We start from the raw sequence: 22,804 nt of genomic DNA, 5'->3' as shown, positions 1-22,804 counted from the left end.
TTTGCAGGAGGGTCAATGTCCCTCAAAAGAGTTACCTTCAAGATTCCATCACTGAAAGGTAGACATTTGCCCATGGCCTTTCTAGCCATGGTTCTATGTTTTAAATGTTGCTCTGTGCAGCAAAAAGTGTGGCTCCCCTTTAAAAGCACGATTCTTTTTTAAAATATAGCTGTTGCATCTGAATGTACAATTGACCTATTAGTTTTACGATGCACTTGTCTCTGCATGACACATCCTATGTTAAATGTTGGTGCTTCCTTCTGTCGTGGGCATGGACAAGCGTAACTGAAAATACCACAAAATTGAGACTCTAATAATGAGCCTTTGCTTACATTTACACTGCTGTTGACCTGCCCTTGTTGAACTCTTGCCTCAGCCTCATTGAAAATCATACCTTTTCAAAATGTTCAGTAAATTAGATTTTGCATGTATAACATGTATAAAATGAACTCGCAACTAGATAAAAGTTACAGACATTATATAATACATACCTGGAGTCCATTGAGAATATTAAATGCATAATCGATGGCAATAGGGGTGTCTTTCTTCAGAAATGCAAATCCAAATGCCCAACAGAGACCTAGGATTGAGGTTAGGATAGCAATGCTTCTTGCAATTTGTTTGACCATAATTTTGTCGTTTGTATGGCTGTTCCGTTCCTCACCAATGGTTGGTCGCAGCATCTTAAAGATGGCAACAATTGTAATGAAGAAGTTGATTGTAACAATGGTAAATTGAGGCACATGAAAAGAAAGTGAAAGGTAGAGCTGCTCTGTGTTCATCCAGCATTTATCTTGTCTTAGGTAATGGTTTCTGAAATAGGCAATTGTGAAAATACTGACGGCAAATATGAATGGACACAGGTAGCCAAGAGTAAGTGAGGTAATCATCATAGCTGCCCTGCTGAAATATTGGAAAATAAAAACCAAATGATAAAGTAGCAGCAAGGCTAGAGTGAGCATCCAGAAAAACAAGGCGAGATACAAAAAATGAATGAAGAAAACAATCATCATGCAGACTCTTGTATCTGGTGCTAGATATCCAGATGTAATGAAACATATATTGGCAGTCAGAAGAGATAGAATAATATTCAGCATTATTATGTGACGGGCTTCTGAAGTCCTATTTTTGGTTACATACCTCCATACAATTCCTTCTATAATAAGGCTGATTACCAAACACGCCACAGATATCCCAATTGCAATATTGGTTATTAAGGTCAACCCTGGGCTTTCTTTATGAAAGCGAGACATCAGTAAAGAAAAAGATGTCAGGTGGGTGCACTTGCAGACAACATTACTCCCACTGAGTTCAAATCTGCATCCCATAGAATCCCATTTGCCAGTACCGTTCAGATTAAACTTCCAAAACACACATTGAGAACTAGCAGGATCAAGTGTGGTGTCCACTGGCAAGAAATCCATCTGAATATGAGTTGAATTGTTTTCTGCAATTGTTGTTAGAATAAGGCCATTCAGTTTGGAGTCATTTGTGTTGCTTGATTGGTCAAGGATGTCAATTAATGTTGCATATGCAATGCTGATAACAAGGGAGTTATCTGAAAGTTTTGACAATTCCTCTTGATAAATGGTCACTGCACCGCTTAACCATCTATTGTGGCCTTCACTGAAATCACTGAAATTCACCCAATAACTGTGATTAGATTGAGACTGAATCCTAATTCCCTTCAGTTGAATATTTGGCTTTGAGATGTTGAAAGTGTCTTCAGTTGGAGACAATAATCTGGTAAATGATTCTACAGACCATAGTAACTGGGAGCTGGAGTTGGGGTGTTCAGTTTTTGCTGTTTTCCAGGCTGATAAGGTGGATTCGGCAACTATAGTGTCTATCGTTGCAAAGAAATCCTGAAAACATAAGACATAGCTTCATTAGATAACTCATTAACTTTTTTGGAACAAAATTGAGAGAAGCAGTTGAGAAAGACAGTTCTTAAAATAGAAAGCCAAAAGTGTGTCCATCCCTCAGCACCCTCCCCTGTCTGGCTGAACTCGTTCTCACATCAAACAAATTCTCCTGTATCGCCACTCACTTCTTCCAAATAAAACCTGTGGCTATGGATACACAGATGGGTCTGATCTATATCTTGTTTTGTGAGATTGTGAGATATGTGAAAGATTCCTTGTTCCAGTCCTATATGGTCCCTTCCTCACCTCTTTTTCAGTTACATAGATACCCCCGTTTCAGGGCTGCTTCCTGCTCTCAACATGAAATGGAAAATGTCATCAACTTTGCTGACAATTTCTACCCTTCCTTTACATGGTCCATTTTCGAATTTTCCCTTCTCTGTCCCCATTTCTGCACTATAAGGCCAATAACTTCTACAACTACCTTGATTATCCTTGTTCACGCTCTTCTTCCTGTAAAGATTTTGTTTACTTTTCCCAGTTTCTCTATCATGTCTATTCTGATGATGAAACCATCCACATCAATGCTTCTTCTATGTCTTCCTTTTCTCTGAACTGTGGATCAGCCCCGACACCCAATCCACCCCACACCCCCCAACAACTACAATGGTTGACAGGCCCCTGAACCAGGTCTGTCCTATTTCCCTTATTCCTGGTCGCACTCCTTCCCAGAACCATAGCAGTGTTCTTCTTGTTCCCATCTTCCATCCCATCAGACTCCTGATTCAACGGATCATTCTCCATCATTTTCACCATTCCAGTGGACATCAAATACAGCTTCTCCCGCTACCCTACCCTTTCAGCATCACATGAGGAACATTCCTTCTGATGCCTCTTGGCCACTCCTCCATCACTCTGAACATTCCCATACCTTTCCACAGCACCTTCTATGCAACTGCAGGAGATACAATGTTTATCCTTTCACCTTCTCCCTTTTCATCATCCAAGGCATCCAAACACTCTTTACAGGTGGAACAATGATTTACGTGTACTTCTTTCCTTTTAGTATATAGTTTATTTCCCGCTTACAAAAATAATAATCTTTATTATTGTCACAAGTAGGCTTACATTAACACTGCAATGAAGTTAACAGTGGGGATACTAGATGTGTTTTGGAAACCATTTTGCACACCAACTCCACTCAGTTTACAAGCATGATCCTGAGCTTCCATTCACCTATTAGTTTAATTCTTCACCTTGCTCCCACTCTAACATCCCAGTTTGACTCATGCACTGTTCCAATTAAGCTGAACATAAGCTGGAGAAACAGCAACTCATCTTTCAATTAGACACTTTGCAACTTTCTAAACTCAACATTGCATTCAGAAATCTGAAGCTATTACCTCTGTCCCCATTTTGTTTCCTTTCTCTTTGCAGGTCTTGGGGTTAAGGCCTTTCCTCTTCTGTTTGCTTTTGGATGACAGATGTATGTCACTCTGCCATTCATACACCCTATAGACGTGTCGTTTGTTATTTGTCCATTTTCTCTTGCACCATGAAACCTTTTGGCACATAGGGCTGGATTTTGGTGAAGGAAATGGATATTGAGAGTTGGGAAGGTTCCTGACTCCATTAAGAAGGCTCCGCACACCATATTTTCATTCTGGGGAGGCAGCGGCAGAATGGAATCAGACATGCCACCTCCAGAGGGAGACTCAAGGCCGCAACAGAGTTAAAAGATTCCTAACTGCTCCTGTTACTGCAGTTGTCAGATGCCATCTTTCTGAATGCTTAGCTGAACTCCAAGAAAGATGAATCCACTTAATTCTCAGCTGTAGAGGGGAGCAATATCTTTGTTTGAATGACATATTTCTGACTACTCGGTTCTGATACAAGGTCAAGACCCTGAAATTTTAACTGTTTCTCCCACAACAGATGCTGCCAGGCGTGCTGAGTATTTCCAGCATTTTCTGCTTTTATTTCAGATTTCCAACATCTGCAGGATTTTGCTTTGTATTAAAATAGCCCTCTGCCTCTTTGATTTCTGAATAATTTGTGCAACTTTGCAAATTGAGCAGCTGAAATAAAACTGTCAAATCGCAACAGCAATCTTTCTAATTGGCACAAGTAATGATCACCTGAAAAAGTAACCAGAAGGAAATGTGAATGTTGGGTTCTTTCCAGCAGTGTGCATGCAGTAAGTGAAATCCCACCATGAACTATCTGCAACAAGCTGTCAGCATTTTCATATGAATTTATTTATTTCAGAGTGAGTGATTTTCTAAGAATGCATCAATAGATTTGTTACTAGCACACAATGAAACTTCACCCCCATGAAAGTTAAGTTTTAAAAACACTAAAACATCTTACTGCCTATTTAATAACACTCCTCTCTGCACCAAACAGAGGTAATCCTTTGCTCACCATCCCAAGTGCTGAGGAAGTGGTTCGAGAAATAATGAATGCATTGGTGGTCATCTTCCAAGATTTTGTAAACTCTGGGAGAGTTCTTACAGATTGGAAGGTAGCTAATGTGCCTCCACTATTTTAAAAAGGATGTAGAGAGGAAGCAGGGTGTTTTGTGATGCTCTTAACGTAGCATAAGCTGCTTCCTTGATATGCACTCTGACAAAGGAAGGTTCAGACTTGGCGATAGCTTTAACACGTTCATTAAACTATTAACAATTCTCTTTCTTGGATTCGACGCTACTGTTAATCCTGCTATAGCTACTCAGACTGACTAACCAGTCTGCTACAATCCACGTGGTGGGAGTGATGTGTTTCAATCAACCCTGTGTACACACTGAGTGCCTCCACTGGAAAGAGACTGAGCATGTGTGATGTGTCCTTTTATATGGGTTGGTGTAATGCCCTCCTGTGGTAGTGTCACCTCTGTGTGTATCGTGACTGCCCATTGGTCGTGTCCTATCTTACTGACCTATTGGTTGACTGCCTGTGTGTCATGTCTCTGGTGTTCCCTCTAGTGTCTAGCTAGGTGTAGTGTATGTACATTAACCCTTTGTGTACTTATAGTGATTTATATCACCACACAGGGAATATTAGACCAGTCAGCCTGACATTGATAGTGGGGACAGTGCTAGAGCCCATCCTGAAAGGTTTAATAACAGAGCACTTGGAAAACAGTGGCAGGATCGGACATAATCATCATGGATTTATGAAAGGGAAATCATGCTTGACAAATCTACTGCAATTATTCAAGGAAGTAACCAGGAAAGATGTTGAACGGAAACCAATGGTTTATTTGGACTTTTAGAAGGCTTTCGACAAGTCCCACATAAAGATTAGCACGTAAAATTAAAGTACATGGGATTGGGGGTTGTGTATTAAGATGGATAGAAAACTGGCTGTCAGACAGGAGACAAAGAGTAGGAATAAATGGATCTTTTTCCCAATGTCAGGCAGTGTCTAGCGAGGTACCATAGGGATCAATGCTAGAACTTCAACTATTCACAATGTATATTTAGATGAGGGAACTAAATGTAATATCTACAAATTTGTAGATGACATAAAGCTGAATGGGAGGGTGATCTGTGATCTTTCAGTGTGATTTGGACAAGTTGAGTGAGTGGGCAAATGCATGCAGATGCAGTATGATGTGGATAATTGTGATGTTATCCACATTGGTAGCAAAAAAGAGAAAGGTAGATTATCATCTGAATGGCTATAGCCGCAGGGACAGATAATCCAGCCCTAAGTGTTAACACCGGGGCAGAATTTGTGGACTTCCACGACAGCAAAACTGGCGCCGCACCTGGACTAATTAATGCGGATGGGTTTGCACCGGCGCCATGTGGAACACAGTCGATTCCAGTGAGAAACGGTATGGGATTTGCCGGGTCCATGATTGACACTCGGGTGGCTGACAAGCTGCAACCGCATTTACACATTACACTCCCCACACACACTTATCCCAGCCAACAAGGTGGCACTGGTTGCACTGGAGTGTGCCGATCCCGCTGATGTGTCGGCTGGGATCTCCCATACGACCTGTGGCCTTAAGTTCACAGTGGGCAGTCAGCGGCATGTGCAGCTGCATGGCTGCCTTGCAGGCCGCGGCAATGGTGCTCCATGCCCGTCCACCCCGACCCCACAAACCACCTCCTGGCCACGCCAGGTACTCCCCCCGGCCCTGGTAGAAGCCCCTGGCCAGTGACATGACTGTCAGCAAACTATCGCGATGTTGGACACTTTCCCTACCCCCTCTCTCTCTCTCAGCAGCCACGGTGTCTGTTTAACGATTTTTAAAAGCACAGTGAACCCCGCCATTGGGAATTCGTCCCAGTGGAGACGGAGTATTGCGGAGGCCCTGGAGAATAACGGATCAGGTCCGCTAATGATATGCCAACGGCGTTTACTGTACGTGCTTGAAGCCGCTGTCAAGACACCAGAGGATTGCGATTTGGCGTGAAACCGATGTCCGCCACGATTTCAGCGTGAAACCCGGTACTCCGCCCAATCGCATTTCCTGATTCTGGTGTCAGCCGACGGTAAATCCCGGCCCATATCTTTTCAAGAAGGTTACACATAGCTCTAGGGGCTGAAGGGATCAAAGGGTATGGGTGGAAAGCGGGAACAGGTTACTGAGTTGGATGATCAACCATAATCATAATGAATGGCAGAGCAGGCTTGAAGGTCCGAATGGCCTCCTTCTGCTCCTATTTTCTATGTTTCTATCCCCTGAATTACCATATTAATTACCATAGCCAAGGAATCCTGTGGCCAATAATTCACCTCCTGACATTCCAAAGCCTGCCCACCATCTACAAGGCACAAGTTAGGAATGTGATGGAATATTCTCCAATTAATCGGATGAGTGCAGCTCCCACAACCATCCAGGTCAAAGCAGCCGTTTGATTGGCACCCCACCCATAAACCACACCCTCCCTCCACCACCGACACACAATGGCAGAAGTGTGTACCAGCTTCAAAATGCACCGCAGGCTCCTTAGACAGCACATTCCATGACTGTTAACATCTAGCAGGACTACAGATGCATGAGAACGCCAACACCTGCAGGTTCCCCTCCAAGTCACTCACCATCCTGACTTGGAACAAAATTGACATTCTTTCACTGAGTCAAAATTGTGGAACTCCCACCCCTACAGCACTGTGGGCGTCCACCCCAACAGCACTGTGGGCGTACCTACGCCACATGGACTACAGTGGTTCAAGAAGACAGCTCACCAACATCTTCTCGAGGGCAATTAGGGATGGGCAATAAATACTAGCCAAATAAACAAATCCCACTATTCCGTAAATTAATTTGTTTTAAATCAAAAACTCTAGTTTCCCACCTCAACTGCAACATTAATTTCATCATCTTTTTGGGAAGAAAGAATTTATTTCATGTTTCAGAAGAAGATTTCCTTCTTGTCCTTAATGAACGCCATCATTCTGTCATCTACACTTTTATCTTTACATTATTGTGAAAAAAATAGTTTCTTTTTTATGTTACCCATGTATCCTATACCGTCTATTTGTTCTTTTTCTTTCCTTTTTCAATTTCTCACGCACTGCTTTTATTCTGCTTGGTTTTCTACTACATTCACTGTCTGACAATTGCAATAAATCTTTTTCTGTTTTATTTTAATCTCTATTCCCTTTGTCATTCAGGGAACTCTAGCTTTGGATGCCCAAAGTTTCCAGATTTCGGGCTATTTTTGGCTTGCACATAAGCAATTTCTGTCCTGAAGGCCTGCCATTTTCCATTCACTAATATCTTGGCCAATTATTATGAGTCAACTAGATTCATTCATACATCAATTAAATTGACTCTCTTCCATTGTTTATTTTCATCTTTGATCTTTCTTTCGCTCTTTCTGTAACTATATATCTAATCATATTATAATCACTGTTAACTGGATAATCTGCAAAAACTTGTTCATATTATGATCACTATTACCCAGATTTACACTTAATTACATTCATTTGATGTGCTTGATTCTCTAGAATCTGGGATAATATCTTCAGAATAATGGGTAAACCAATTAAGACTGAGATGAGGAGGAATTTCTTCACTCAGGTGAATCTTTGGAATTCTCTATCCCAGAGGACTGTGGAAGCTCATTCGTTGAGCATGTTCAAAACAGAAATCCATAGATTTCTGGAGAATAATAATCAAGAGATATGCCGATATCACGGGAAAGTGGCTTTGAAATGGATGATCAGCCATCATCTAATTAAATGGCAGAGCAGGTTTGACTGTCTGAATAGTCTTGTCTTGTTCCCGTGTTCATATGTTCCTAGAATTTGATCTAACATTGCTTTGTTCCATGTGGAGCTAGAAATATTGGCCAGAGAATTCCGGTCATTGGGATTCTCAGGGCACCCTCGACTGTGGGTTTTCTGGTGGCGTGGTATAGCTTCAATGGGAAATCTCATTGACAAGTGGTGGGATTGTCTACTCGCGTGCCACTGAGAAACACACGGCTGAGGGACCGGAGAATCCGCCCATTGTTTAAGAAAGCTTCACTGTTACCCTCTTCACCCTCCTTGCCCTTTAACTAATTTATCCCCAGTTTATTTTTAGGTAATTGAAGACGCCAACTATTCCAGGAGTGGAGTCGTTCCAAAAAAGTGTCAGGTTCTGACGAAAAACCATGGGCTGGATTCTCCGTCCAGTGATATCGGAATCATGAATCGCGATCGGACAGAGAATAGCTGAAAATGGAGGTTGGCGCCAGGCACCCGACGGAACGGTATTTCCAGTACCTCGATAGCGGTGTGATGCGGTCCATGCCACATGTCGGCATGGGCATGCAATTTGTATAGTTTTGGCCATTACCATATCATTAACGGGCTCAACCCGGTATTCTCCAGCCATCCCACGATGCTCTGCCTCCGCTAGGTGGAAGCAACGATGGCAGGGTTCACTTGTGGTAATTAAAATCAGGAAACAGGCACAGTGGCCAATGAAGGAGAGAGAGGGGGTAAGCTAAGTTACCAAAGGCGCACCGGTTGTCTGCCTGTCATGTCACTGGCCTGGGGGCATCTGTCAGGGCACACTGATCTCCCACTGTGTCCCATAAATGTGCAGAGCACCATCGGCCATATTGGTGCCCACACCCCAAACCACTCTCCCAGGAGCCCAGAGATCCCAGCCAACCCACTGCAGGGGCAGCAGCGGAGCCGGGAGCAGGCCTCAACCAGCGGACGCATGCACCATGGTTGGCGGTGCTCTTCCTGGAACACTGCCTCTCGCAGGGTAGACGTATCGCCAGTGACACCCTCAGCTAGCCCATCCCACAAACCTGCCTGCTGTGCTCCCCTTCCCCCATCCATCCTGCCCCAGACAAGTAGGCACAACCAGTGCGCCGCACAAAGGACCCACAGCACACCACAGCTACGGTCCCAACAGGAGATCACCCTCCTGGCGGAGCCCCACCTTGGGACTTGCCCGCCCGCGTGCCATCAAGCATGGTGCCGGTCGGTGGCGCACTGCGCCCACTTCCATCTGGTGCCACCCTGCTGGCGGGGTATCACAAGGAGTATCCCCACAGTAGACCCCACATGAGGGCACAGGACAGGAGCCACCGAGAGTACCGCAGGAATGGGTAGCACCAGCCATGGGCAGGGCGGGTGGGGAGGTTAGAGGCCATCTGGTGCCAGACACTGATGGGGACAGGGGTGCGGTGTGGAGAGCAAAGTGTCAGAGTCGAAAACGGTGTTGCTCGGTATGCTAACAACGCTAATGGCCCGTCTTGACCATCTTCTCTCACTTGGCGGAATAACTTCTTAATTAGCCCTACTCCTTTCTCTGCTTTCCCGTTAGACTGAGGATAACATGGGCCAGTGTCACATAGTTGAAATTATATTGCTCTGTAAACTGTGTCCACTCCCAACTCAAGAAACACGGACCATTGTCAGAGACGTTAAGCGGTATACCACGGTGTGCAAAAATCAATTTTGTTGCCTTTATCACTGATCTGGCAATCGAATCTTTCAACATCACCTCTGGAAAGTTGAGTAATAGTCTTTGACTATCAACTGGCCATGACCCTGGAAATTAAATAAATCCATGCCCACTTTGTTCCTAGGACTGGTATTGTTTTACCTTCTGGAGCGTCAAGTCCTTTTCAGTTTTGGCTTTTATGGTCTGTAGTTTGCAATCAGATTCTGGTAGTATCTCAGAAATTAAATGAGCTTGCGATTCCACTATTCAGACTAACTCGGGTTCTGATATTTCAACATCAGTAGTTGCCCTGTTTTCTGACATTTCAGCAACAGTAGTAGCTTAGGAGAGGTCATTCATATCACCTAACTCTTCCCAGGACTCTTCATCTGTTTCATCTGAAGTACTGGTTGTGTGAATTCTTTCAATTAGGTGCAATCTTTCACAAGCATCAATACAAATCAATGAAGATTTCTCACCATCTATCACCTCAAAGTCGGTGAGTATCTCAATTTTCCCATTCTTCACAATGAGACAGCATGACCCCTTTGTAGCTATCATGTTACTATTGTAATCTGTGAGCCTACAGGCAGACTGCTTTATCAGTGGCTTTCTGATGGCTTGCTTCAAAAATCGGTGCGTGATAATATTTGCATGCGCTCCTGTATCTATCTTGAATGGGATCAATTCTCCATTTCTTTCAAGTGAGACAGTCCATCCTTTATTATCTTTGAGAGTGCTTTTACTGGTCTTTCTTCTCGATCCAGTATATCAATCTTAGTAACAGCTTCGATCATGAAGGTATCCGAAAGTGAATATGGTGAGCAATCCTCTCTATCCTCTATGATTTTGGATTTTTTTCTCTGCACTTTGCACACTTTGGATCCATCCAGATAGGAATAATATGATCAGGGATAGTCAGCATGGCTTTGTGAAGGGTAGGTCATGCCTCACAAACCTTATCGAGTTCTTTGAGAAGGTAACTGAACAGGTAGACGAGGGTAGAGCAGTTGATGTGGTGTATATGGATTTCAGCAAAGCGTTTGATAAGGTTCCCCACGGTAGGCTATTGCAGAAAATACGGAGGCTGGGGATTGAGGGTGATTTAGAGATGTGGATCAGAAATTGGCTAGCTGAAAGAAGACAGAGGGTGGTGGTTGATGGGAAATGTTCAGAATGGAGTTCAGTTACAAGTGAAGTACCACAAGGATCTGTTCTGGGGCCGTTGCTGTTTGTCATTTTTATCAATGACCTAGAGGAAGGCGCAGAAGGGTGGGTGAGTAAATTTGCAGACGATACTAAAGTCGGTGGTGTTGTCGATAGTGTGGAAGGATGTAGCAGGTTACAGAGAGATATAGATATGCTGCAGAGCTGGGCTGAGAGGTGGCAAATGGAGTTTAATGTAGAGAAGTGTGAGGTGATTCACTTTGGAAGGAATAACAGGAATGCGGAATATTTGGCTAATGGTAAAGTTCTTGGAAGTGTGGATGAGCAGAGGGATCTAGGTGTCCATGTACATAGATCCCTGAAAGTTGCCACCCAGGTTGATAGGGTTGTGAAGAAGGCCTATGGAGTGTTGGCCTTTATTGGTAGAGGGATTGAGTTCCGGAGTCAGGAGGTCATGTTGCAGCTGTACAGAACTCTGGTACGGCCGCATTTGGAGTATTGCATACAGTTCTGGTCACCGCATTATAGGAAGGACGTGGAGGCTTTGGAGCGGGTGCAGAGGAGATTTACCAGGATGTTGCCTGGTATGGAGGGAAAATCTTATGAGGAAAGGCTGATGGACTTGAGGTTGTTTTCGTTGGAGAGAAGAAGGTTAAGAGGAGACTTAATAGAGGCATACAAAATGATCAGGGGGTTGGATAGGGTGGACAGTGAGAGCCTTCTCCCGTGGATGGAAATGGCTGGCACGAGGGGACATAGCTTTAAACTGAGGGGTAATAGATATAGGACAGAGGTCAGAGGTAGGTTCTTTACGCAAAGAGTAGTGAGGCCGTGGAATGCCCTACCTGCTACAGTAGTGAACTCGCCAACATTGAGGGCATTTAAAAGTTTATTGGATAAACATATGGATGATAATGGCATAGTGTAGGTTAGATGGCTTTTGTTTCGGTGCAACATTGAGGGCTGAAGGGCCTGTACTGCGCTGTATTGTTCTATGTTCTATCTGTCATCACGATAAGACTGTTAAATTTGATTACTGGAACAGTTGCTAATAAACGACACTGTGCTGCAAAGTGGTTCAGTTTGCCACAATTGGAACAATGTTACCCTCTTGCTGGACAATTTTTATGACTGTGGGTGTGTCCACAGCCTGTGTCCGCCATCACGCTCGTGACGTCACTTTCAAAATGGCCACCGACCACGATATGCAGTTTTTTTTGCTGCGATACAGCATAAATGGCGTCAGCCATGTTTATCAATTTTGCGCTGTTTTCCTTAGCCACAAATTCAGAATATTCGCTCGATGCCTGTTCGCTACCCTTAGACATATTTATAGTGTCTTAAATCAACAACACTGGTTTTCTCAACATTTTCTCATGCAACCGTTCATCGTTTATTCCCAACACAACTTGGTCCCACAGCATAGACTAGAAGGCTGAGGCAAAATTACAGGACTGCGTTTGGAGCTTGAGAGCGGTGACAAAGGAATCCATTGATTCTCCCCTAAGTTTCAGCCTTTTCTGAACCATGTAGCGCTCATAGGTCTCAATCACCTGTTTCTTACAGTGTCTGTCAAACTTTTGGAGCACCATGCTGTATTTAATTTTGTCCTCATCTGTACTGAATTCAAATGAATTGAATAGCTCCAAAGCTTGCGATCCAGCCAAATTTAGTAGGAGTGCTATTTTAAATTGGTCTGATGCATTTTCTAGCACGGAGGCTGAAATAATGACTTCAAGCTGTTGCTTAAAGAAAACCCAGTTCTGGCATAGTTTACCGTGTGCCTTGAAGTGGTCAGGCTTCTTGAGACCTTCCATCTTCTGATCAGTCTTTACTATAGACTTTTTTCTGAGTTGTAGCTTCTGGATTGCTTTTTTCAATCTCAAATGCTATTCTATTCTAATCTAATTACTGTTTCTTTCAAGGAATAGGTCCCTGGTACCACGTGATCTTCTTTATTTTGCATATTTAGGATAGTTGGCATAGTGTTTCACAAAGACCACAGTCTAGTTTTTACTTAAACAAAGCTATAATTTTATTTACACTACTAAACTGGTTTTGTAAACTCAAACTTAGTCTTTTAGAATACAGAATTGATCACTAACATCCAACTACACTCATCTACTGCTTATCTCACTATTGGTATGAACTATAATCTAACCTTAGCACACTAACTGCTCTTATGACCTTCACTAACTGTCTCCTGCATACACTCCTCCCCTAAGGTCTAGCACAGTGTTCTTCAAACCTTTTTTCCAGGGACCCATTTTTACCAACCGGCCAACCTTCGGGACCCAACCCGGCCGACCTTCCCGACCCATGCCGGCCAACCTTCGCGACCCACGCCTGGACGACCTGCGCAACCCACCATTTTCTCTTACCTTGTTTGCTGCTGACAAAAATGGAGGAAATGGTTTTGGGTCCCTTTGGCCCTCGTTATCGCTCCTCCAATGGAACCTGTTGGATGAAGGGGAAGCCTTCCGGTGTCGGAAAGTATGGAGTTTCCAACTGTCCAAAATTCTGCATTTTTTCCAGTAAAATTTTATCAAATACAACCCCCCCCCCCCCCCCCGAACTTGTAAAAAAAAAAATTTTTTTTAATGAATAAAATAAATAAAACCCCCCCGAACTTGTAAAACAAAAACATAGTTTTGCACATGCGCGCCGATGATCTGGCACGCATGCGCAGTGCGGCCGCATTTCTTTTACATTTTTGTGGCCATTTTGAAGGCCGCTTGCAGCCAGCGTTATTAACAGCTAGCTGCTGCGGCTGTTGCGCACGGATTTGCGCGATCATGAGCGCCTTGATGGACAGCTCCACGACCCTCTCGACACCCGCCGCGACCCACCTGCAGGTCGCGCCCCCGTGTTTGACAATGCCTGGTCTAGCATAACTGCTTTATATAGTTGTATCCCTCTAGTGGCTATTCTTGATACTACATTAACCCTTGTAAAGCTGATAGTTATGATAATACCACACCAGCCATGGTGGGCGGTATGGATGTTGGCATGTGGTGTGGGGTAGAGTGCATGTGGACTGGCGGTGGGTGGGATTCGATCACCTTCTAGGAAGGGGAGGCGCAATGGGTGTGTGGGATGGGGGTTGGTGCCAGGGGCACAGTGGTTGTGGTGACTCACCCTGGCCACCCTGAGGAGGCCATGCAGCTGCCCAGTCTAGATGGTGGGGCCCACAGTGCTCACGGCCTCTGTCACCTCCGCCCAAGCCCGGTTAACGTCAGCGGATGGCAGCCTCCTTCCCAACCCGAGGTTAGGGATGTCCAGTCTCTCCACCATGGCATCCAGCAGGGTCCCCACCATCTGCGAATCTCAGGGCTGCTCTTCATGGTGGCATCTTCTTGGTTGGAATGAGAGTGTGCGGCGAGTGGAGTGCTTATATGCGACTGCAGCATTTTAGGCTCTCAGGTGCCAATCCTGAATGGAGTGAATCACATGCCGGCGTGCGTTGGAATTGCACTGGTTCCACGTGATGCTGGTGCTGGCTCATTAGTATGTCCTGAATTGCTCCTTGACTGGCGCTGCTATCGGGGTCGAAGCACACCTGTGATTCAGTCCCGGCATTAGCATTTAAAGGGGGATTCTCCATTGCCCGATGCCGATATTGTAATCGGCAATAGGGCGGAGAATCCCTTGTGACGTCCAAATCAGGGACGGCGTGGTTTGACGCTGGTTTTCGAGTCTCAGCCCCCTCGAAACTGGCACATCGTTGGAGGGTCATCAGAATGCCCTCCCGACCCCGATGGGACAAGTTCCAGACCGTGCGGTTGACATGTGGTCTGAGTGGTTGGAAACCCAGCGTGGCGGCCACAGACTGTGTGCAGCGCCACCACACAGCCGGGAGCCGGGGGGGGGGGCTTCCGCGAGGGCAGGGGGAACTGGTGGAGGGTGTCCAGGGGGAGGCCAGGGGTTGGCCTCTGGGGCCGAATTTGGCAGATCGGGTCTGCACAGGCCGGCGCCATGATGTACGGTGCGGCCGCTGCAGGTTGTTGATGTGCACATCCGCGGCCACGGACCCAACCATTCTCTGCCTGTTTTTGGCACGGGAGCTGAGGGTTTTACCCAGCGACGCTGCTAGCCCCTTATCGGTCCCGGAACCAGTGAGAGTTCGGCGCCGATTTTGCCGTCATAAAACGCCACAGTTACCACGCTGGCGTCAGCACTTAGTCTCAGAATCGGAGGATCCAGCCCATAGTCTCTGAAATGGAGAATCCGCCCCATGTGTTTCTCTCCAGAAACCCAGCTAGGTTTTCTCATCAGATTGACTCGCACTCAGTCAAAGGAAAAGGCCGCCAGGTCTCAAAGTGAAAGGTCCCCGCTACCCTCCCCAGATATCGGGACCCCACCTATGGGCATCCAGACCCCGCCTCCATCGGGACCCCCAGGGGACAAGGGGAATAGCCTGAATCCTCGCGTGCAACGGGATATCCCACCTACCACTCAAAGATCCAGACACCCCACCCACACCACGCAAGCATCAGGGTGACCTGGCATCCAGCTCCGCCGACATAGGGGCATCCCCTCCTCACTGTCTCCATGCCCACCATCCATTTATAGTCCCGGCGCCCTCATCCAAATGCTGGCAGAAGCCCCCCCGCATCAACAATTGTTCCCCCAACAGAAAAGGGGAACCACCCCCCATTGGGTGTCTCCAAAAAGCCCGCCCCTGGCATTGTCAACCTAGCACTGCCGATCTGTTACTTCCAACCTGGCACTGTCAGGTTGTCACTGTCAGCTTGCCACTGACTGGTGGCACTGCAGGGTGCCAGGAGGAAGCCATGTCTGGGGTATACTTATCCCAGCGCCTCTGGCATGGTCATCAAAACTGGCGTTCGTTTTCAAAAAGCAATAGTTATTCCTGCCAGTGTGATGTCATGGGGGGAGCATTTAATGGGGCCGGAAGTAACGGCGTTAGGCATTTTAATGATATATAAATACATTTAAATTCATGGAAATCAGCTTTGTGTTACGTCACTGGCAGGAGTCAGGGAAGATATCAAACAGAGATCTCGCCCGTGCAAATCCCATTATGGCCCTCTCGCGGGATTCAGCGCCTTAACGGGATTTGTGCCCTTGTCGAACAGGCCCGCTAAATCGCGCCCATGGTCTATTTAAGTACTACTCTCTGATTAAATGACTTCTGTTAACTAAAGTAGGTAAATGTAGTTTTCAGTCAATATTTTGTTGTATTTTGCTTTCAATTTTAATTTTTTGTCAAGCTTATTAATAAACTGAATAGCTGTTCTAGGAGGTCTTCATGCTCTTGTAAATGACTCAAATGGTTTTTTATGCACAGTAATCAAAATGAGTACAGGCTGAGTTTCCTTGGTTACCCTGAATAGCTCAATGAAAGGTCTGAGCTTGATACAACTCTCAACTGGGTTTGCTCTTGAAATTAATGGAAGAGCTAAGGTTGAAAGCAAGGGTTCCATATGCTGGAAGTTCCTACTGCCCTCATCTGTATGGAATCTTGCACATACGTTCAATTTAAAAAATAAATTCTAACATGAGCGGCCTTTGTAAGGAGACTGGAAGGGTCCATGAATCGTATGGGAAAGCGATAGTGGAGCAGGCGAACATCTGAGGTGCAATAATGCAGGAATCTGCTGGCTGTCTTCCCACTGACCTCGTGTACTCCAACAAAGTCAATACTTGTGGGTATTTGTGGGTACAATAGTACTGTAACAGTGGGAATTGTGCTCTGCATGTTTTTGTGGTCCAAGGGTTTTTCTTATGCACTGATAATGAGGCGAACGTCTAATGGAATGTTTGTATATTCTTGCTAAGTAAGGGGGTGATAGACATAGAAAATAGTAGGAGGAGGTCATTCAGCTCTTCGAGCTTGCTCCACCATTTATTATGATCATGACTGATTATCCAACTCAATAATCTGATCTCGCCTTCCCTCATATCCTTTGATCCCCTTCGCCCCAAGTGCGATATCTAACTGCTTTTTGAAAGCATACAGGGTGGGATTCTCCATTCCTGCTAAGTGCCGGCTCGAACGGAGAATCCGCGGGAGGTTCACGTCAAAAAAATCATCACAAACCCCTCATTCTTCTGAACTCCAGTGAATACAATCCAAATCAACTCAAACTCTCCTCACAAGTCAATCCTGCAATCCCAGGAATCAGTCTGGTAAACCTTCTCTGCACTCCCTCTAGAGCAAGAACATCCTTCCTCAGATAAGGAGACCAAAATGGCACACAATATTCCACTTGTGGCCTCACCAAGGCCCTGTATAATTGCAGCAAGACATCCCTACTGATGCACTCTAAACCTTTCGCTACGAAGTCAACATACCATTTGCCTTCTTACTACCTCCCGCAACTGTGTGCTTACCTTTAGACTGGTGTACGAGGATACTAGTCCAATAAACCACATCCACTGTCCCCCCCTCATCAATTCTTCCAGTTGTGAATTCATCCTCAATGAATTCCAGTAGATTTGTCAAGCATGACGCTGCCACTGTTTTTCAAGTGCTCTGCTATAGAATCTTTGACAATGGATTTTCTAGAACTTTCCCCATGAACAACGTCAGGTTTACTGATCACTTATTCCCTGTTTTCTCTCTACATCTGTTTTTAAATGATGGGGTTACATTAGCCATTCTCCAATCTGTAGGATTTGTTCCAGAGACCATAGAATCCAGGATGATGACCGCCATCCAATATTTCAAAGGACATTTCCTTAAGTACTCTGGGGTGCAGATTATCAGGCCCTGTGGATTTATTGGTCTTCAATCCCATCACCATTTCTCTACAATACTGAACTCCTTCAATCCCTTCCTCTCACTAAACCCTGTGTTCCTCAATGTTTCAGGTAAATTATTTGTGTACTTCTTTGTGAAGGCAGAACCAAATTTTATATTTGTTGGTCAGCCATTTCTTTGTTCCCCATTATAAATTCCACTGTTTCTAACTGTAAGGGACTTACATTTGTCTTCACCAATCTTTTTCTCTTCACATATCTATAGAAACCTTTACTGTTAGTTTTAATGTTACCCGCAAGCTTGCTCTTGTACTCTATTTTCCTCTTCTTAATCAATCCCTTGGTATTCCTTTGCTGAATTCTAAACTATTCCCAATCCTCAGGTCTGTTGTTTTTCTTGGCCAATTTGTATGCTTCTTCCTTGGAACAAATGCTATCTCTAATTTTCCTTGTAAGCCATTGTTTGGCCCCTTTTCTAATTGCTACAGAGAATAGACAGGAATAAACAGTTGTTGCAGTACACAAACATCCGTGAATGTTTGCCATTGCCTATCCACCATCATCCTGTTCAGTAATGTTTCCCAATCCATCATAGCCAACTCACGCCTCATATCGTCGTAGTTTTCTTTATTAGGAATCAGGACCCTAGTCTCAGAACCAACTATGTCACTCTCCACCTTGATGAAAATTTCTGACATGTTATAATAATAATAATCTTTAATAATCTTTATTGTCACAAGTAGGCTTACATTGCAATGATGTTACTGTGAAAAGCCCCTACTGTTTGAGAACACAGAGGGAGAATGTCCAAATTACTCATCCCCAAGGAGTCTGGCACAACTAGATTTCCTGTGATTCCTTTCTCATTGCACAATACCCTGTCTAGCCTGTCCTCAAATTGAGTCCTCATCGTATCGGTCCAGAAAACTATCCATATACACACCAAGAATTTCTCCTCTGCTTCTTTGTGACAAAAATGATTTTTCCCAATCTATATGAGGATTAAAATCACCTGTAATTACAGATGGTCCTTGATAACAGGCATCTCTAATTTCCTGTTTAATGCCATTCCCAACAACATCGCAACTGTTTTGGAGTTTATATACCACCCCTATGAATGTTTTTTGCTCCTTGGTGTTTTTCAGCTCTACCCATACAGATTCTGGATCATCAGAGCTAATATCGTTCCTCACTATTGTATTAACCAGCAAAGCAACTCCACCGCCTTTTCCTTTTTGCCTGTTCTTCCTAAAACCTTATTACCCTGGATCTTCAGTTCCCATCCTTGGTCTCCCTGCAGCCATGTCACCATAATCCTGACTATATCATATCTGTTTGCATGATTAATTCATCCAGTTTATTTCAAATCCTCCATGCATTAAGGCACAAAGCCTTAGGCCTGCCTTTTCACCATTATCTGTCCTGCTCACAACATTTTTCACTATGGCCCTGTTTGAATTCAGCCCTTGGTTTATCTGCCAATTACTTTTCATATCCCCCTGTCTGTCTTGTGTTTTTGTCCTTGATTCCCCCTCCTCTGACTCCTTGCATCGGTTCCCATCCCCCTGCCTTTTTAGTTTAAACCTTCCACAGCCACTCCAGCAAATACTCCCCCTCGGACATCAGTCCCGGCCCTGCCCAGTTGCAACCCATCCTGTTTGCACTGGTCCTACCTCTTCCAGAAGAGGTCCCAATGTCCCAGGAATCTGAAACCCTCCCCCTCACACCATCTCTTCAGGCACAATGTAGATAATATTATTAATGTTACAAGTAGGCTTACATTAACACTGCAATGAAGTTACTGTGAAAATCCCTTAGCTGCCGCACTACAACACCTGTTTGTGTACAATGAGGGAGAATTCAGAATGTCCAATTCACCTAACAAGCACGTCTTTCGGACTTATGGGAGGAAACCAGAGCACATAGAGGAAACCCACGCAGACAAAGGGAGAAGGTGCAGACTCCGCAGAGTCTGTGACTCAAGTCGGGAATCGAACCCGGGTCACTGACGCTGTCAAGCAACAGTGCTAACCACTGTCCTACTGAGGCTCGCATCAGATCCACCATGGCCTTATTAAATGCTGCACCGGCTCGAGCGGTTGAATAGCCTAATCCTGCTCCTTGTATGTATAGAATAAAAATCGAGCTGACATAATTATGTGCAGGAGAACCATTCTGCCAGATTAACATCCAACTGGTGAAGACTAAGAATGCATCGCTATGAAATTATGTTTAAATGTACATATTTTATTAATCCTGACCAGACGACTTAAAATTCTGCTTCATTGATGCTCTTTGAGTGGTAGTGGTAAGTACTTGGAATTCATAGGATTTACAGTGCAGAAGGAGACCATTCGGCCCATCGAGTTTGCACTGGCCCTTGGAAAGAGCACCCCACTTAAGCCCACACTTCCATCCTATACCTGTAACCCAGTAACCCCACCTAACCTTTTTGGACACTCAGAGCAATTTAGCATGGCCAATTCACCTAACCTGCACATCTTTGGACTGTGGGAGGAAACCGGAGCACCCGGAGGAAACCCACGCAGACACGGGGAGAACGTGTAGACTCCGTACAGGCAGTGACCCAAACTGGGAATTGAACTTGGGACCCTAGAGGTGTGAAGCAACAATGCTAACCAATGTGGGCCATGCCACCCTGTGCTACCTGTTGCTGCATTAAAAATTCATGTTTAGAATAGCTGTTGGTATTTGACATTCACTTTAAGAGTAGACAGCCAAAGCAGGTTACAAACATTAAAGTCATTTTTGCAAAGTTCCTTTGATACCTTGGGTTTCCTGAGCCTATATAGCACTTGTCAAAAAAGAAGAATATTAACATTGATTCTGGGACTGTTACCTGCTGCATGTCTTTCAAGCCTAGAGCAATATACTGCTTTTCTATTTGTCATACAGCTATGCAATATTTGCTGGTGGAAAGCCTACGCAGGAAATGTAGCCACTTTAGTGTTTTCAAGGCTGAAGTGCAGCTGTGGTACATTCCGCATGTTGTGCTACATTCCACATATTATCTGGGTAGACAGTAAAGGGTCTCAGCAAATTAGTACTACAATCCTTTGCCTCCCACTATCATAGGAAGTCACGAGAAAAATGATCATGTTGATGAGTAAAAGAAGAACATTAGTTTTAAGGTTGATATAGCAGAACCAATGGTCCTCCACAAAATAATGTTGGTACCCTTTTCAACGAATTTCAACAATAATTGACATATTTGGGCATTTTGACTTTTAATCAACACCATGATTATTTCTTACCTCCATTACGGTCTGGTTAAGAGAAGCTTCTGTCACTGATGCAAAAATCTTGATGATGTCAACTGTGGCGATGAGGTTTCCAGGTGTTGAAATGTCTTTCAATATTGAAATGTTGGCTAATTTCCCAACAAAATGGGCAATATTTTTTGTTAATTCAGTTGTGTTCTGAATGACCTGGAGATAATAATATAAAAGATTTCGAAGAAAAAACAATGTTAATATATTGGAAAAGAAGGATTCTTACTAATTATCCCAGACATACTCTCTGGTAGTAAATTGCCAAAGAGGAGGCTTCCCATCCTGTAACATGGAAAGCTGTGGCTTTCCAAATGTGGAAGGAAGGCTTGGAAGAAATCAGCAGACAACTTGGAAAAGTTCCATGGAAATTCACCCTCGTCATGTTTCATACAGTCTTTTTATTGGTAACACTTGGCCCATGTGATTTCCTGGACTGGTTTTGATTATCTGAGAGATGGAGAGCAAAATCAACAGATAAGACTAGATGCTACAGAAATAATAAAAGGACAAAACTGTGTCTGAATGCACATAACATTTAAAACAAGGCAGATGAACCGATAGTGCAAATAGAAATTAATAAGTACAATCTGAAAGCTATTACAGAGGCATAGCTCCGGGATGACATAGATTGGGACCTGAATACAGAAGAATATGTGACCTTTCTGAAGGATAGGAAGTTAAGAACAGGTGGAGGGGTGGCTCTGTTAAGCATTGTGAATTGTCTTTCAGAAGGCTTTCAACAAATACCTACATAAGAGAATGCCATGTAAAACTAAAGCACGTGGGATTGGTGGTATTGTATTGAGATGGATAGAAAACTCTTTGGCAGACAGGAAACAAAGAGTAGGAATAAATAGAATGGCAGGCAGTGACTAGTGGGGTACCACAGGGATCAGTTCTGGGCTCCAGCTATTCACAATACATGTTAATGATTTAGATGAGGGAATTAATTGTAATTTAGGGCATCACGGTAGCACAGTGGTTAACACAGTTGTTTCACAGCTCCAGGGTCCCAGGTTCGATTTCCAGCTTGGGTCACTGTCTGTGTGGAGTCTGCACGTTCTCCCCGTGTCTGCGTGGGTTTCCTCCTGGTGCTCCGTTTTCCTCCCACAGTCCAAAGTGCAGGTTAGGTGGATTGGCCATGCTAAATTGCCCTCAGTGTCCAAAAAGGTTAAGTGTGGTAAGTGGGTAATGGGGATAGGGTGGAGGTGTGGGCTTGTGTAGGGTGCTCTTTCCAAGGGCCGGTGCAGACTCGATGGGCCTCATGGCCTCATTCTGTACTGTAAATTCTATGATTCTATACAATATCTCCAAGTTTGCAGATAACACAAAGCTGGGTGGGAGGGTGAGCTGTGAGGAGAATATACAGTTGTTTTAATATACAGTATAACGTGGATAAATGTGAGGTTATCCACTTTTTTAGCAAAAACAAGAAGGCAGATTATTATCTGATCGGCCATAAATTAGGAGAAGAGAATGTGCAATGAGCCCTGGGGATCCCTGCACACCAGTCATTGAACGCAAGTATGCATGTACAGAAGAGGTGCAGAAGAGATTTACCAGGATGTTGCCTGATATGGAGGGCATTAGCTATGAGGAGCGGTTGAATAAACTCGGTTTGTTCTCACTGGAACAACGGAGGTTGAGGGGCAACCTGATAGAGATCTGCAAGATTATGAGGGGCATAGACAGAATGGATAGTCAGAGGCTTTTTCCCAGGGTAGAGGGATCAATTACTACGGGACATAGGTTTAAGGTGCGAGGGGAAAGGTTTAGAGGAGATGTACGAGGCAAGTTTTTTACACAGAGGGTAATGGGTGCCTGGAACTTGCTGCCGGAGG

General features: G+C 44.5%; 1 protein-coding gene across 1 annotated transcript in view; it reads right to left on the bottom strand.

The window, feature by feature from the left end:
- Window positions 1-22,804, bottom strand: part of LOC140411668 (adhesion G protein-coupled receptor F5-like) — a 92,592-nt gene that overhangs the window by 22,899 nt on the left and 46,889 nt on the right. The window contains exons 6-7 of the mRNA XM_072500691.1: window positions 20,946-21,119; window positions 492-1,865 (exon numbers count right to left, since the gene is read on the bottom strand). Of these exons, the coding sequence (XP_072356792.1) occupies window positions 492-1,865; window positions 20,946-21,119 (1,548 nt within the window). The remainder of the gene's footprint in view (window positions 1-491; window positions 1,866-20,945; window positions 21,120-22,804) is intronic.

The sequence above is a fragment of the Scyliorhinus torazame genome, chromosome 4, assembly GCF_047496885.1.
Source record: "Scyliorhinus torazame isolate Kashiwa2021f chromosome 4, sScyTor2.1, whole genome shotgun sequence".
In the NCBI taxonomy this organism is placed as follows: domain Eukaryota; kingdom Metazoa; phylum Chordata; class Chondrichthyes; order Carcharhiniformes; family Scyliorhinidae; genus Scyliorhinus; species Scyliorhinus torazame.
The sequence above is the reverse complement of the archived record's forward strand: the minus strand, read 5'-3'. Positions and strand labels throughout refer to the sequence as shown.